At 48.2% G+C, this 17644-nt stretch overlaps 1 protein-coding gene across 4 annotated transcripts in view; it reads left to right on the forward strand.

Moving 5' to 3' along the window:
• GRK5 (G protein-coupled receptor kinase 5) overlaps positions 1–17644 on the forward strand; it is a 231835-nt gene that overhangs the window by 149509 nt on the left and 64682 nt on the right. For all 4 annotated transcript variants that reach the window (XM_053583858.1, XM_053583859.1, XM_053583860.1 and 1 more), the window contains one exon: positions 16886–16998. In XM_053583858.1, the coding sequence (XP_053439833.1) occupies positions 16886–16998 (113 nt within the window). The remainder of the gene's footprint in view (positions 1–16885; positions 16999–17644) is intronic.

Below are 17644 nucleotides of genomic sequence, written 5' to 3' on the forward strand. Positions count from 1 at the left end.
CACATGTTTGTCCTCTGCCTCCCAAGAACGAGGACCAAGGGCAGTATTGCAGAGAGACAGGCGTGGTCTTGGAATGAGCATGGACTCTTAGCATGGTGTTGAGACAGAATCCCGGCAAGCGGGTGGCACTTACTGTCCTCAGAAGTGCATACACTGTGGTTGGCTGAGCCTTTGGTGGGGATCATGTCTGCAGAATAGAGGGTGGCTGAGGGGCTTGGGACCCAGAGACATCGGGACTTTGAGGAGACCATCCCAGGTATTCACTTCTGAAGCCGCTTTGGCTGACACAGCTGTGAGCCTTGCTAGACTCTGGCCAGTGGCCCAGGAAGAAGCCAAGAGCCTCATCAGGGCTGGGGCAGGATAAGCCAGGTTTGCAGGGAGGCCGCTATTTGCCTTGGTCCCCGGTTTCCCTGCCCTCCTGTGGCTTTTGTGTGATGAGCTCATAGCTCCAGGTGAAGCCAGGCCCTTCCCTGGAAAGCAAGGTGGGTCCAGCCTCCCAGGCCTCAGGGACCCCAGGCCACCCTGCTGTCTTTTCTAGCAGGCCAGGGCCGTGCATGGGGATGGGGGTGGTACTGTTAAGCATTGTGACCTAAAGGTCAACCTGAAGTGCAATTGAGAGAAGCTGAGGCACTGAGGGAGACTGACAGCTCCCAAACTGTGTTGCTCCAGCTGTTTGTGGCCACAAGGCAGGTATGGGAGGGAAGGTGGCTGGGTGGGGTTAAGGACCCGGATGGTGGTGAACTCTGCTTAGGGCTCCAAAGTCTCCATTCCTACCAGGCTCACAACCTCCCATGGAGCTATCAAAATGGAGGGGGAGGATGTTGGAAGTATCTCTTGTTCATCAGCCTCATTTTGTAAAATGGGAAACCAAGGTCTGAAGAGAAGCACGATTGGTCTGAGGTCATGGAGGGTTAGAGGTAGAGCTCGTCATGGAGGAAGAGTCCAATCCCCAGGCCCCAGCCCTATGCCACAGTGTGCTTCCCGGAAGGGAGTGTGCCAAGCAGGCCCTGAGCTCAGGCCACCTCACTCCTGGAGGCTCTGTGCTCGCCATGGTGCAGCTCCCAGTGTGGCAGGCAGCTGGCCTGGCCTCACCTGGCCTTCACCTGAGCCTCAGTGGAAGCCATGGGAGGCACAGTTCTTCCTCATCAGTTGCTTCAGGGAAAACTTCATTTCTGGCAGGTTAGCTGTCAGGGTTGTGTGGACACAGTGTGGGCCTGAGGTGTATACTCCCCTATTGCAAGTGTGTGGCCTCCCTGTCACCTTGCTTTGCTCGTGCGTTTGTCCCATCATCCCTCATTTTACATATACACCTGCATTCCTGCTGGGGCTGGGCACTGTTCCAGGGGATAAAATGGTGAAGTAGACCTGACGTTAATGCAGCGCCGGAGCACTGACTCATGAGCTTTAAAAGAAAATGCACCACCTCCAGATATTTGATGCAGTCTGGGTGTGGCCTGGGCATTTTAGTTCCTACAACTCCTTGTACCTGCATGAAAACTTCTTTTCAAAGAGTAAAAAGGTTGTAAAAATGAGTCCTCCTAAGTGGGTGGAGCCAAAGTAGGATAGGAACACCAGTCACCACCAACCAAGACTATCCCAGATGCCTGGCACCTCAGCAGCCTGGTCCTGACTCACTGGAAGGTTCTGCCTCGGGCCATGCAAGACAAACCCTGAAGTTCCTCAGAGCCCCTGCGCACTACCCAGCCCCTGCTCATAAGGGGAGGTGTCTGGCAGTCACAGTTGTTTGCTTTCCAGCCTCTAACTAATCGCAGCAATTTTGCAGCTGTGCTCTTAGGATAGTTGTTCTCCTCTTATTTGCAAAAACTTGAAAATCTAGAAATGTAGAAACCACAGCAGGTCACGCATGGGTGTGTCCTTCTAGCCCAGATTTTAAAGAAGCAGCACTGTGCTGATGCGCCAGGGGCCTTTTCTGCTGCCGCCTCTTGGTTGCCACATTCCCTCCAGGCTAATGCAGAAGTGGGGTTTACAGTCACAGGCTGCCAGGCTGTGCGGCAGTGGAGAAGGCTTAGAGCTTAGTGGTTCAGACCTTTCCAATATGCCAGGCCTGTTCCTGCAGACACCCACAGACTACCTGGCCCACCTGCCACGTGGCTGTGCCCACTCCCTCGGTCTGTCACTCACCCACCCAGGGCTTTGTCCCATTCCCACTGCAAAGACGGATCTAAATTCTTTGCTTTTCTTGCCCTTGAAGATGACAGAGATGTCACTACCTGACTCTGGGGGCCCCATTACTACTTCATGTCTTGTCCATCTCAGCCCCTGGGCCTCCCCACATACCTTTTTGACTGCATCGGATGGGTTTGCATCAGAGATCTGGAGCCTTATCAAGAGAGGCAGAGACCTCCCACCCCTTCAGCCCATCCCCCTCTTCCTTCCACAGATCCACAGACAAGAACCTTCTTCCCTCCCCTTGCCCCCACCTGGCAAGCCCAAACCCACGCACCCTGAAGCCCAGTGGTTTTACACGTGGCTTATCCAGGTGCTACCAACCGTTGTAAGACCTGGGCTTACTATTTGGGATCCTACTGAGACATGTGACAAGCACGAGACATTCAGTAAAACTTGAGACCAGAACGGGGGGACAAAAGGCGCAGGAAGATGGTGGGGTTGGTTTGGCTGTGTTTGTGTAACGTGCCATATGTCATTTTTTTTACTCACATAAAAACATCTTTCTTGAAGTAATAGGAGCCCTCTCAGCTGTTGCTAACCAAATACCAAATGTTTCCCTTCTCTCCTGCTCCTTCCAAGGGGCGGCTATGAAGAACCGCCGTTATCACGATGCTATCTTGCCTTTTAAACGTCAGAGAGCTTTTCCCTCAGAGCAGACGCCTGATTGTTTTTTCCAGCTTTGGCAGGGATTTTTAAGAGAAAGCTGTTTTCAAATCCCCTTTGTGTTTATTGTTTCAGTCCTGAAACACGGCGGAGTGGAGGGCTCACGGCCTCTGTCTGGTCCAGTCTCCTCACATCTGTTTCCTAAATTGCCCTGGGATCTGTTGGGACGCCCTAACCCCCCACAACGTGGTATTTTAGGAAAACAAAGTTAATAAGATGAAATGAAATGAAATGAACCTCCAGTTGATAGAGAGATGGCTCCAGGCATCCCTTTTGGACCCCCCTACTCCCCAAATCAACATGTGGTTTCATTTCCAAGGGCTCCGGTGTTAGCATTTCCATTTCCTCAGGAAGCCGCGCTCCGTTCTTGCTCTTACTTCTGAATCTGAACGTGTGTTTTCCTTGGCCTAGGCTCAAGCAGCACCTGGGGCAACTAGGAAAACAGTCCCGGGCAGGTTCCAGTCTCAGACACGCCTTCCCCACATCCCCCTCCCTGGCTTCTTGGTCCCATTGCTAGGGGTGCTATCAGCTCTCCCAGAGCTGGGCCCGTGCACTGTGGTCACCTGAGAGGCCCATGCCATCCTCGCCGCCTGCGCTCTGGTCTTCTTTCTGTTGGGAAGCTCTGGTTGCCCTCCCAGAGCCCACATACCGCAGGCTCTTAATTAAGAAAGTATGTTCCCATTTCATGTCACTCGAAAAGAATGAAAACAGTGACAGCATTTATTTATCTTCGCTAGCAATATCATTCCTGTTTCTAAGTCCACTGGGGGTTAGCAGTCTTGAAGGAATTGACTGGGTTGTGAGATTTTAACCTTGGGCATGTGCTGTGGGGATGCACGTGGCCTCTTCCTGAGAGGGAGGCTCAGCGAGAGAGCTCAGGCCAGTGGGTCCCATCTGCCCTCCCGGAGATCAGGGCCGAGTGGCTCAGTGACGTTGGAGCAGGGCTTGCCTGCTGTGGTACTGATGGGCAGTCAGGGCCCCTGTCCCCAGTTATGTCCATTTTCTTTCTGAATCTGTGGAGAAGTCAAAGCCATCATTTCTAGAGTCTGGTAGAGGAGATGTGACCTGTCTAAATGGCAGCTGCTTACATGGGGCCTACTGTGGGCTAAGACTGGGCTCTCGTGTGTTGGTGCTAATCTTTGGCAGCAGGGGGCTACTCTGATGGCCTCTTTGGTAAGTGAGCTGGGCCCATGCAAAGGGACTTGCCCAGGACAGTGTAGCACGCAGGGCTGCCCAGCCATGGTGGCACTATTGCCATGTGGAGCAGGCTGATGCTGTGTGGTGGGGCTGTCCCTGCAGTGTGGGACATCTGGCCGCATTCCCTAGCCCCTCCCACTGATCAGCAGTAACTCCCCAGTTGTGCAAACCAAAAATGTCTGCAGACATTGTCAAAATTGGCCCAGTTGAAAACTGCTGAGCTAGAGGATAGAAGTAGGAGTCGGACCCAAGCCTGCACTTGTTCCCCACCCGCTGCTAGCTCTGGGGAAGTCTTCCTTGCCTGCCTCTGGGATTCAGGCAGGCAGGATGCGTGTTATCATAGTGTTTCTGAGATGTATCCTGGTCAGCCATAAAATAAGCACACGCCTTCTAGAATCTCCATGAAGACCCAGCTTCATGGTGGAGGCTGAGGACAGGAGTTGTTTAGTAGCACTGTAACTTGCTCTGTGACCTGACGGTGCAGGTCTTCACTGCAAAGCCCTTCCATATAGATTTTCATTCTGAGTCTTCCAAATACTATTTGAGGCCAAAAGGCTTATCGGTGAACACTAATAAGTTGCAAGTGACCAAAACCAAATCAAACTAGTTTATGGATTAAAGGAAATCTGCTGGTTTATGTAACTAAAAAGTTCAGGGTCGATCTCATGGCCTCAGGCATGGCTGGATGCAGGCCTCAAACCTCCTCTTTCTACAGCTGTGACTTCATTCTCTGGTAGCTTCTTCCCACGACCAAAGATGGCCAGCAGCTACTCCAGCTTACGTGGTCCTAAAGGTATAAGACCTTAGAGAAAGAAAAAGTAACCTTCTTTCTGGTGCCAATAAAATTCCAGGTAAAGACTCAGATGGGTGAGGCTGGGTCCCATGCCTGTCTCTGAGGCCGAGGTTGGCTTTACCTGAAGAATTATTGTGGACAGAGGAAGGGTGGCACTCCCAAGAAAGGAGCACAAGGCCAGAAAACAACTTGTGTTTTTCGAGCAGTGCTGTTCAAAGTGTAGTTTGTGGACAGCTTCACTGGGCTAAGTACAGAAATGCTCAGGAACACTAACAGCACTTCAGCATTGCTGAGTGCGCAGGTATGATCAGTAGACCCGTCTCAGTAGACCCGTCAGTCGTCTCACTGAACAGGTTGTAAAGGAGAGTTGGGTGTTGGCAGATTCCTAGGAAAGTTGTAAATGGTGTGAGTTCTACAAAAGAACGATGAATTGGAAACTTTAACACTGGTCCTTTTGCACAGATAGTTGGAAAACCACTGCTCTAAATCTGAAAGGGTGTTAACACAGAGATTTCTGGGCCCTGCCAGTGAAATTCTAATCTGTAGGTCTGAAGGGGTGGGTGTTAAGAGTCTGCATTTTCAGGCTCGGCACCTATAGCTCTGTGGTTAGGGCGCCGGCCACAAACACTGGGGCCAGCGGGTTTGAAACTGGCCCAGGCCTGCTAAACAACGACAACTACAACAAAAAAAAAATAGCTGCTGTTGTCGCAGGCACCTGTAGTCCCAGCTATTTGGGAGGCTGAGGCAAGAGAATCGCTTAAGCCCAAGAGCTAGAGGTTGCTGTGAGCTATGATGCGATGGCACTGTACCAAGGACCACATAGTGAAACTCTGTCTCCAAAAAAAAAAAAAAAAGAGTCTGCATTTTCAACAAGCTCCAAGGTGATGGGGACAGGGCTGGTCTGCTGACCTTACTTTGAGCAACACTGTTCTAGAATGAGTTAACAGTTATGATTTAATTATTTTATAGATGAGGAAACAAGCTCAGAGAATTCAGGGGAAATTAAATTTTCTTTTGTTTGGTCAGCTTTATTGAGGTATTGTTTTATATGCAATAAAATTCGCCAACTTTAAGTATATGATTCAATTACTTTTGACATATACTGTCATGTAACTGCTATAAACACTAATAGAACATTTTAATCACCTCGAAAGTTTCCCTTGTTCCCTTCTGTAGTCAGTTCCCCCTTTACACTCCTCCCATCTGATTTTTGTCACTATAACTTTGTCTTTCCTAGAATTTCAGATGAATGGAATCTATGGTATGTAAGTCTTTTGTATCTTATTCTTCAACTTGGCATGATGCTTTTAAGATTCTTCCATGTTGTATTGATAGTCAACGCCTTCTTTTATTTATTTATTTTTTGAGACAGAGTCTCAAGCTGTTACCCTGGGTAGAGTGCTGTGGTATCACAGCTTACAGCAACCTCAAACTCTTTTTTTTTTTTTTTTGTAGAGACAGAGTCTCACTTTATGGCCCTCGGTAGAGTGCCGTGGCATCACACAGCTCACAGCAACCTCCAACTCCTGGGCTTAAGCGATTCTCTTTTGCCTCCTGAGTAGCTGGGACTACAGGTACCCGCCACAGCTACCTCAAACTCTTAGGCTTAAGCCATTCTCTTGTCTCAGCCTCCCAAGTAGCTGGGACTACAGGCGCCCGCCACAATACCAGCTATTTTTTTTTGCTTGTAGTTGTCATTGCTGTTTGGCAGGCCCAGGCTGGATTCGAACCCGCCAGCTCCAACATATGTGGCTAGCGTCCTAGCCGCTGAGCTACAGGTGCTGAACCAGTCCATGCCTTCTTATTACTGAGTGGTAGACCATTGTGATGCACCTCAGTTTGTTTTTCCATTTACCAGGTGACGGACATTTAGGTTCTTACTAGGGGTCGCTTGAGGATCTGGAGCTTGGCATAGAGTGAGCTTAGGTTTTCTGATTTCAATCCTGGCTTCTTTCACTACTGATCACAGGGTCAGGTGACGCGGACTTCAATACTCAGAAGCCCCTCCCTGATGCTTCGAAGGCAGTCAGAGGATCCCTGACCCCAAGAAGGAGACAGACTGAGTCTGAGGAGCTAGCTCAGTTATCACATTGTACAAGACTAGGGGCTAAAGGGTCTGGGAAAAGGAAAGCAACCACCCCTCAAAGCAGAGACCAGCATGTGGGCCAACTTGTAAATAAAGTTTTATTGGATCACAGCCAAACCCATAGACAAGTTATATAGACATACCTCAAAGATGTTGCAGTTGCAGTTCTAGACTACCACAATAAAGCAAATGTTGGAATAAAGCAAATTTCATGAACTTTTTACTTCCCAGTACATATAAAAGTTATGTTTACATTACATAGTACTGTAGTCTATTGAGTTTGCAATGGCATTATATTTTTAAAATGTACATACCTTAATTTAAAAATATTTTGTTGATGGGGCAGCGCCTCTGGCTCAGTGGAGAGGGCGCCAGCCCTGTATACCAAGGGTGGTGGGTTCAAACCCAGCCCCCACCAAACTGCAACAACAACAAAAAAAAATAGCCAGGCGTTGTGGCGAGCACCTGTGGTCCCAGCTACTCAGGAGGCTGAGGCAAGAGAATTGCTTAAGCCCAGGAGTTGGAGGTTGCTGTGAGCTGTGTGATGCCACGGCACTCTACCCACTCTACCGAGGGCGATAAAGTGAGACTCTGTCTCTACCAAAAAAAAAAAAAAACTTTGTTGCTAAAAAATGCTAACGATTGGCCCCATATACCGAGGGTGGCAAGTTCAAACCCGGCCCTGGCTGAACTGCAACCAAAAAATAGCTGGGCGTTGTGGTGGGCACCTATAGTCCCAGCTACTCGGGAGGCTGAGGCAAGAGAATCACTTAAGCCCAGGAGTTGGAGGTTGCTGTGAGCTGTGTGATGCCATTGCACTCTACTGAGAGCCATAGAGTGAGACTCTGTCTCTACAAAAAAAAAAAAAAAAAATGCTAATGATCATCTCAGCCTGAACAACTTGTAATCATTTTTCTGGTACAGGATCTTGCTTCGAGGTTGATGGCTGCTGATTGATCAGGGTCCTGCTGCTGAAGGTTGGGGTGGCTATCACAATTTCTTTTTCTTTTTTATAGATATGGGGGTGTTACTATGTTGCCTAAGTTTGTCTCAAACTCCTGGCCTTAAGTTATTCTCCCATGTGGGCCTCCCAAAGTGCTGGGATTATGGTGTGAACGACTGCACCTGGCCCAATTTCCTAAAATAAGACATGAGTGAAGTTTGTCACATCAATTGACCCTTCCCTGAAAGATTTCTCTGTAGGATGCCATGCTGTTTGACAGCATTTTTCCCAAAGCAGAACTTCATTCAAAATTGGAGTCAGTCCTTTCAAACTTCCTCCTCAACTAAGTTGATGCAATATTCTAAATCCTTTGTTGTCATTTCAGCAATATGCACAACATCTTCACCAGACATAGATTCCATCTCAAGAAACCACTTTCTTTGCTTATCCATAAGAAGGAACTTCTCATTCATTCGAGTTTTATCATGAGATCACAGCAATTCAGTCACATCTTCAGGCTCCACTTCTAATTCTAATTCTTTTGTGTTTCCACCACATCTGCAGTGACTTCCTCAATGAAATCTTGAACTTCTTCAATTCATCCATGAGGTTGGAATCAGTTTCTTCCAAATTCTTATTAATGTTGATATTTTGACCTCCTCCTATGAATCACAAATTTTTTTTTTTTTTTTTGTAGAGACAGAGTCTCACTTTATGGCCCTCGGTAGAGTGCCGTGGCCTTACACAGCTCACAGCAACCTCCAACTCCTGGGCTTAAGCGATTCTTCTTGCCTCAGCCTCCCAAGTAGCTGGGACTACAGGCACCAGCCACAACGCCCAGCTATTTTTTGGTTGCAGTTCAGCCGGGGCCGGGTTTGAACCCGCCACCCTCAGTATATGGGGCCGGCGCCTTACCCACTGAGCCACAGGCGCCACCCATCACAAATGTTCTTTTTTTTTTTTTTTTTTTGGTAGAGACAGAGTCTCACTTTATGGCCCTCGGTAGAGTGCCGTGGCCTCACACAGCTCACAGCAGCCTCCAACTCCTGGGCTTAAGCGATTCTCTTGCCTCAGCCTCCCAAGCAGCTGAGACTACAGGCGCCCGCCACAACGCCCAGCTATTTTTTTTTGGTTTGCAGTTCAGCCGGGGCCGGGTTTGAACCTGCCACCCTCGGTATATGGGGCCTGCGCCTTACCGACTGAGCCACAGGCGCCGCCCCACAAATGTTCTTAATGGCACCTAGAATGGAAATCCTTTCTAGAATGTCTTCAATTGACTGCCTAGATCCATGAGAGCAATTACTATATATGGCAGCTATAATATCATGAAATGTATTTTTTTGGATCATAAAACTTAAAAGTTGAAAGTACTCCTTGATCCCTGGGCTGCCAAATGGATGTTGTGTTAGCAGGTGTGAAAACGTTAATCTCCTGTACATCTCAATCAGAGTTCTTCAGGAACCAGGTACATTGTCAGTAAGCAGTATTATTTTAAAAGGAATCTTTTTTTCTGAGTAGTAGATCTCAATAGTGGGCTTAAAATATTCAGTAAACCTTACTGTAAACAGATGAGCTACCATCCACGCTTCCCTTTTCCATTTATTGAGCACAGACAGAGTAATTTAGCATAATTCTTAACGGCCTTAGGATTTTCAGAATGGTCAATGACCACTGACTTCAACTTCAAGCCACCAGCTGCATTCACCCCTAACAGGGAGTCAACCTGTTCTTTAAAACTTTGAAGTCAGGCATTGGCTTCTCCTGTCCATGATAGTCCTAGATGGTATCTTCTTGCAATAGAAGGCTGTTTCATCTATAGTCATCTATTTCATCTGTTGTTTAATGTACCCACCTTCATCAATCCTATCTAGGTCTTCTGGATAACTTATTGCAACTTCTTCATCAGTACTTGTTGCTTCACCTTGTACTTTTATGTTAAGGAAATAGCTTAAACCTCATGAACCAACTTGTGCTAGCTTCTGTCTTTTTTTCTGCACATCTTTCAGTGTTCATAGAATTGAAAAGAGTTAGGGCCTTGCTCTGGATTAGGCTTTGGCTTAAGGCTGCGGTTCTCAACCTGTGGGTCGTGACCCCTTTGTAACAATGAAAATACATCCTGCAAATCAGATATTTACATTATGATTCATAACAGTAGCAAAATTACAGTTATTAAGTAGCAAGGAAAATAATTTTATGGTTGGGGGTCACCACAACATGAGGAATTGTATTAAAGGGTTGAGGCATTAGGAAGGTTGCAAACCACTGGCCTAAGGGAATGTTGTGGCCAGTTTGATTTTCTATCCAGGCAGCTAAAACTTTCACCCTATCAGCAATAAGGCTGTTTGACTTTCTTGTCATTCATGTGTTTACTGGAGTAGTACTCTTTAATTTTCTGCAAGAACATTTCCTTTGCATTCATAACTTGGCTAACTAGCATAAGAGGCCTAGCAAAAGCAAAACCCTCAGTGTACAACATGCCTTCCTTATTCTTCTTAACCATCTCTAGCATTTGATTTAAAGTGAGACACATGTGACTCTTCCTTTCATTTGAACACTTAGAGGCCATTGTGGGGTTATTAATCAACTTAATTTCAATATTGTGTGTCTCCGGGAATAGGAAGGCCTGAGGAGAGAGAGGGAGAATGGAAGATTGGTGGTGTAGTCAGAACACACACCACATTCATCAGTAAAGTTTGCCATCTTATACGTGTGTGGTTTGCTGTGCCCCAAACCAATTAGTAATATCAAAGACCACTGTTCACAGATCACTATAGCAGATATAATAATAATGAAAACATTTGAAATATTGAGAGAACTACCAACATGTGACACAGAGACATGGAGTACATGCGGTTGGAAAAACGTGGCACAGATATAATTGCTAGACCAGGGTTGCCACAATCCTTCAACTTACCAAAAACACAGTATATGCCAAGTGCAGTGTGTAGAACATGGTAAATGAGGTGGGCCTGCAAGTTTCTGTGAAGGCTCTCAGTACAACGGCGGAGTTGAATAGGGGTGACAGAGACCACATGCCCCTCAAAGCCTAAAATCTGTACAAAATTAGCCATTTACAGAAACATTTTCCTGCCATTTCCTCAGAACCAGGAGATGAGATGCTGGGCCAGAGTGCCCACCAGGACTGAAGAAACAGAGCTTCGCAATCCTGGTTAAAACCAAGCTCTAAAGTTGCCCTTGGAATCTGATCCAAGTCCCTGTGATCATCTGCCTTTGTGAAGCTGGCACCCCAAGAAGATCTCCAGGCTGAGAAGGGACTTAGAAGTTATTTACTCTCAATCTCTTATTTTATGGATAAAAAAAGTGAGGTCTAGAAAGGGGAAGTGACTTGTCCAAAGTTGTACAAACAATTGATGGCAGGGCTGAGGCACTCTCCCACTGTGGGGTCCTTGGCAATCAGCCTGGGCTGTGGTGTGGTCAGTGGCTTATCATGAGAATAGGCTAAGAGACAAGGGAGGTTTCAGCAAAGCACTTTCATGTCATTAGGTGAAGGTGGTGGGGATGGTGGGCTCCTGTTGACAGTTTGGTAAGTGTTAGCCTTGACCTGGGAAAGGTAGAGTTGGAAGTGACTCTGTGCTGCCTAGACCTCCAGGACATGCATGTTGCCCACCTGTGTGCAAGTGCACATGTGTTTTCAGACAATCACACTCACTACCAAGGAAACCTACTTAGCTGACCTTTCACTGAACACTCCTGATCCCCACATGACCTACCACTTTCTGTTCATTTTCTTTAGGCCAATCTACTCAGTGAAACTCTGCAGTCATCGCAGACCAGCCCTGACTTCTTGTTCTTACTCACTTTGTCCCATACTTCACTATGCCCTCCGGGTCCTCCTGGTGTCTCACCTGGAGATTCACCTCCTTCCTGTCCCCTCAGTCTCAAGCCCCATTTCTCTCTGGCTTTGAGTTTTCCCTCTTGCTTCACCCAGACTCAGCATCTCTCCCACCAGCATTGCCATCAGCCACTCTCTCCGTCACCCCATTCCCATACTCTAGTGTGCTCCCTCGCGGGCACCACCCCCGAAACTGACCCCGCATCACATGAGGACATGTGTGCCCCTTCTGCCGAGACATCTTCCTGGACATTTCCCAACGGATGTATGCAATGTTGTCCTATGGACATGGTCATGTGGCTCCTCTTCCCAGCACTATCTGTGATGTGCCTCCCTGTCCCGCAGGCTAATAAGCAGACTGCTAAGGACAAGGACTAGGCAAGTGTCTGTTAACTTGCTAAGGGGACTGTCTGCTGGGTAGAAATGATTCTGACAGCATGGCTCGAATTCATGTGTTGCAGGAAGGTATGGCCATCTCATCTTCTCAGGCTACTGTAGGCATGCTTAGAAGGGAAGTGTCGATCCCTTGAAGAAACAAACAACACATGGCAGTAGGTGGTGCCTGCCCTGCCCAAAAGCCAGCACCTGAATCCCAAGGCTACAATGGCTTCCGGGTCTGTGACTTCCTCTGCCCTGCTCCCCCCCATCCCTCTTTCCAAGGAATGTACTTGAATCATTTTTGCTTCCAAATCATTGATTCCACAGTAAGACAGCGAATCCATTGCAGACTCTATGTTCTGGGAGCTCAGCCTGCCTTCCCAGTGGATCTCCTGTCACCATCCTATGTGCATAGCAGGCCCCGTCTCCTGCCAGGGCACCTGGCCCTTTAATTAAGGGCACAACTCAGCTTATGATGCCCTTTCTAGATCCCTTTCCTTTCCCAGTCACCTTCCTCTTCCAGATGTCACATCACAAAGATGATGCCCCCATTCTTGGTCTCAGACAATGGCCAGTTACTAACTCCAAGCCTATTACTACATTAACCTGCCAGTGGGTAAAAGGGATGTCCCCTTCCACTTACCCACATACCCCAAGTGTTGAATTCCAGAAGAGATCTTTAATACTAATGGAAACTTCTAGTATCAAAAAGCAAGAGACTTGGGTGGTACCTGTGGCTCAAGGAGTAGGGCACCGGTCCCATATGCCAGAGGTGGTGGGTTCAAACCCAGCCCCGGCCAAAAAAAAAAAAAAAAAAAAAAAAAAGCAGGAAACTTTAGGAAAGAGCTTGTTAGGTGAGTGAAGGACCCAAAGAACAGAGTCAGAATGACTGGCTGATTCACGGGTATTTTAGGACAGGGAGCCTGATGCTCCTTCACATTATACCTGATGACAGCCTCTTTCTGGCTTGGAGGAAAAGACCAATGAGGCACATGGCCCATAGCAGGATTTTTGCATTCTAGAAGAGCCTGTGTGTGTACAATGATACACAGTATGTGTGTGCCTGTGTGTACAGCATCCTAGCATTCTCCCAGCCTGAAAGACAGATTCAGAGAGAAAAAGAGACAAAAGGCTCTGCCCCCCTCCTCGCTGTTTCTCCTCACCAACTCCAACAGTGCACACTTGGGAGACCGGCTGTGGGCAGGCCTTCTTCCTGCCTGCCTTTCACCAACACAACCAGCTTCTGTTGCAACAGACAGAAAAGGGTCCATTCGAAGGGCTCTTTACTGCAGGCTGTAGCCCATGCTGAGGGGCTCTTTACTCCTCCTGCTTCCAACTGCAGTGTCATCTGACTTTCCAGAAGTGACCTGCACCTCGGGTTTGCTCTCAATGCATCACGAACTTAGATTTGCACCTCCTCCTTTCAGCTTGATCATGCTTACATTCGTATTTTCCCCACTGTGGCTTCCTTTTCCATTTCTAAAGGAACTATGACATCGCACTTTGATTTTGTTGTTGTCTTGGGTGCTTCCTCAGAAGCATTTATCTTTATTTGAAGTTGAGAAAAAAATTTTTTTAAAGATGATTATTGGTCCCTTTATTTCTTCCTGGGCATCTGACAAGTTGCTGTCTTGCCTGGGATCCTCTGTACATCTGGGAGAGGCACAGAACTGAGGTGCTGACAGCTTGTGTCTGAATCACATGGTGTTTACTGTGCGCTGTTGAGTTTATAACAGCCTTGTTTCCATACTGACAGCAAATGCCATATGGAAAGGAAAAAGCCTGTCAGATAAATCCATAAGGAATCACAGTATGGTACATAAAATCTTAAAACTGCTTTTGGAAATAGGGGCGAGGGGGTACCTTGCTCAAATCACATAAGAATTATGGTGCTTTCTCTCCCATAATTGAATAAAACGAGTTTGACATAAGGTAATTTACTTTCTTTCTGTGCTTGTGCTTAGAAAGCTCTGCTGATTGGGAAAGGATGCAAAGGTTTGTTTTCCTCTCCTTTGGAGATCAGGTTGAGTGAGAGGCGGCCAGAACACAGGCTGTGTTTGCAGGACATCTTGCTAACAGGTGCAGACTGCAGACCTGTCACAGGCCACTGAGACCACGTTCCCTGCGGTGGCTGAAGATCATACTCATCTAACTTGACATTTTATTACCGTCACTTGGGATTCTGTCTGCTCACCCACACACACCCCTGCGGCCCTTTCCAATCCAGTCCAAGCTCCCTGAGGGCTGGGACCTCATCCTTAGGTTCTCCCTCCCCCTTCGCACCTGGCACATATTGAGGCTAAATGCTTGTTGGAATGGCTATTTGAGAACCATCTGTTCTGGGGAGGTGGAGACTGCATCCTCGCATGAAGGGCACAGTTAAGGCAATAGTCCAAGGCTAGTGTTAAGCCACTAAACCACTTGGGGAGAGGGGCCATGAGGAAGGCTCTGCTGGTGGCACATCCATGCTGATCAGAGTACCACTCTGTAGAGAATGAAATATTTCTGAAAGCCGCTTTCTACCTATGATAGTTAGAACTGATTAATTCCTACAAAAATAGTCCCTGCCCGCAGGCAGCTTACCCATGAAAGAGGTGGGCAGTAAAACTCTCTGGCCTTTATGCCTCGTCCTTGCTTCTTTAGTTCCAAGAGACAGACACCAGCGCTAAATGGCCTAAGCAACCAAGCCTGTGTGGCAACGGGCTGGCCTGGGCGGCGCTGCCCCCAGGTGCTCCTCTCCCCACGCGGTTCCGCCTGCACTGTGCAGGCTTCATTCTCCATGGGCTCGCGGAGCCTAGATGGAGAGAGTCTCAGCAGCTCCCGGCCAGGCAGTCATCCCCCAGGGCAGCAGGCACCCCCCACACACACACCCCGAAGTTGGGGGGAAAGCTCTGGAAGGATTCCAGGGCCCTGGTGGGTCACATACCCTGACCTGACCCGCTTTAACTGAATCAGCCATTCCTGAACCCACGACAGGGGTTTCTGATTGGTCGAGACTGTCACGTGCTCACATTTGCCGCCTCTTTGTGGCGGAGGGATAGAGGACTCTGATTGGCTAGGACTGGGTCACGTGGCCATCCCCCAAATTCGGAAGACACTGGCTCCCCTTTCAGAATTGGAGGAGGGGGTTGTGTTAATACAGACTGGGAGAGAGGAGGTTCCCTAAAGGAAGGGAGGAGGGACGGACTAAAAACCCTGCCTCGGTGGTGAGAATAGCTGGTGTTTTGTAAGCACTTCTACGTGCCAGCCTGTGGGCACTCGCTGTGCACTGTCACAGTCAGTCTTCACGACAGTCCTTGGAGTTAGGCCCTCCAGTTTACAGATCAAAAACTGAGTCTTGTGAGGTGAGTTGCCCCAGGTCACACAGGCAGTGAGTGGAAGGGCTAGGGTTTGAGCCCCGGCGGTTTAGCCCCTGACCCCACACTCACAGCCACCTGGAAATTCTCCCTCCCTGCAAGCATGGCCTCCTGTGGAGAGACTTTGTGACTCCAGAATCCAAGTGTGCCGGCACCATGGTTGGAAGAGGTTGGCCTGGCTCCTTCTCTACACCTGCCAGGGGTTTAGTCATCCCCTCCTGCCAGGTCATCCTCCTTCCCAAGCTCCAGCACCCTCTTCCCAGTTTCTTCATGAAGTCACCTGACTGTTCCATGCAGAGCTGCAAAATTGATGGCCCAGTGTTCAGTGCTAGAAAAGATCTGAGGCAGCTTGTCTCCCGGAGTCTTTCTGACTAGAGAAAACGTCTTACAGAGGGGTTAGTAGAGAGAGCCGGAAGGAAAGGGTCCCCCATCCCAACTTCAACATGAGATTTCTGCTCTCAGTGGAAGAAGCTAAGCCCAGAGAGGGCAGAGGAGTTATCTGCATTAACACCGCGAGTCGTTGCCTAGCTCCCTGGGCCTCCGACCGAAAGTCTGACATTATTTCCTGTTCAGAACTTTCTTGGCTACTGAGTGGCTAAGGGTGGGTCACTTCCTTCCTCCCTACCTCCAGTTCCTCAGCTACAAAATGCAGAGTTTTCATGATTCGAACCATCCTAACACTGGGCTTTTCTCCAATTGGGCAAAACTGATTTTGATGTTTTTTAAATCTATCCACTAGGATGCTTTGAAATACAAGTAATTGAGGTTTTTTTGAATTGCCCTAAACAAGGAGAATATGTTGTCTCATAAATAAGCCTTTCAGATGTGGTTTGGGCTGCAGGCATGATTTAATTCAGAGATTCATGACATCACCAGGGCATCAACTCTACTTCTTGTAATTTTCCCAGCTCTCACCTCCATGGTGTGTCAGCCTCGTCCTCACAGTGGCTTGCCTTGCAGTGTCAAACACTGTGGCAGACCCTGGCCTCATACCCATGCACTGCAGCCTCCAGAGGAAGAGAGCACCTCTGGTTCCATGTTCTAGGCAGTCTGTGGCTCACTCTGATTGGACTAGCTTATGTTTTATGCCTGACACCCTATCCAGTCACTATAATCAGGGAATGTGATGTGCTGATGCCAGGGTTTGGAATCATAGTCCCCAGAACTGCTGGCATATTCATATGGAAGTCAGGGCATTATAAGGGGAGAGAAAAGAAGGGGGAGAGGCTGGGGCATAACTGGTCCCTTCCTCTACTGACCTTGTTTCTCAGTCTGCAGAGACTTTGAGTTAAATAAGCAGTCCTGAGAGTTTGCCAATCATCTTGATCCGTCCATCTGAGCCTCTGAATCCAGGTGTGAGGTTGAGAGGAATGCGCTGCCTGGCTCTCTCCTGGGTCTCACCACATTCTTCTTTTCTTGTCTCCAGACAGAGATTACTGCAGTTTATGTGACAAGCAGCCAATTGGGAGGCTGCTTTTCCGGCAGTTCTGTGAAACCAGGCCTGGGCTGGAATGTTACATTCAGTTCCTGGACTCAGTGGTAAGTGCTTGCTCTTACCAAAGGGGGATGGCCCTTTTGGTCTTCTGAGAACAGTGATTGTTTTTACTCCAAGAAGAAAGATCAACCTCATGGTTTAGAAGAGTGAGGAATAAACTCATCGCTTACAAAACTCTCAGTGCAGACTTTGATTGAGAAGGCAAAATTGTTTTACGATCTAAACTCAATGGGTGGCCTAGGGTGGGCTGGCCACCTGCCTTCTGCATCATAATTGCTGCTGCCATAAAATGAGACCCAGTAAGCACTCTGATTTTGGGTGAAGTTGGGACGTTTTCCCAACACCCTGAGGAAGCTCTTGGATTCTATGGGCTCTTCCCCTAGTTGAGAAGCCATTTTGTAAAATTCCAAACTTTATGTGTGTTGGTATAATTGTTTACTATCACTTTCCCCACTAGAATGTAAGCTCCCTGAGGGCAGGACCCTGGGCTTCCTGTTCATCTCTGCCCAGCACAGGTTCCTCAGTAAGTGTCGAATGAGCATGCACTGGGTGTTTCAGTCCAGCCTGATGGCCAGTGGCTGCACCCGCCTGCCCAGCAGCCCTTTGGTCTTCTGAGAAAAGAGGACAAAGGGTAAGGGGGGTGGTGAGGAATGGAGACCAGCTGTGAAAGGAACGAAGTCTTCTGGGCCC

Source organism: Nycticebus coucang, chromosome 3, assembly GCF_027406575.1.
Source record: "Nycticebus coucang isolate mNycCou1 chromosome 3, mNycCou1.pri, whole genome shotgun sequence".
In the NCBI taxonomy this organism is placed as follows: Eukaryota; Metazoa; Chordata; class Mammalia; order Primates; family Lorisidae; genus Nycticebus; species Nycticebus coucang.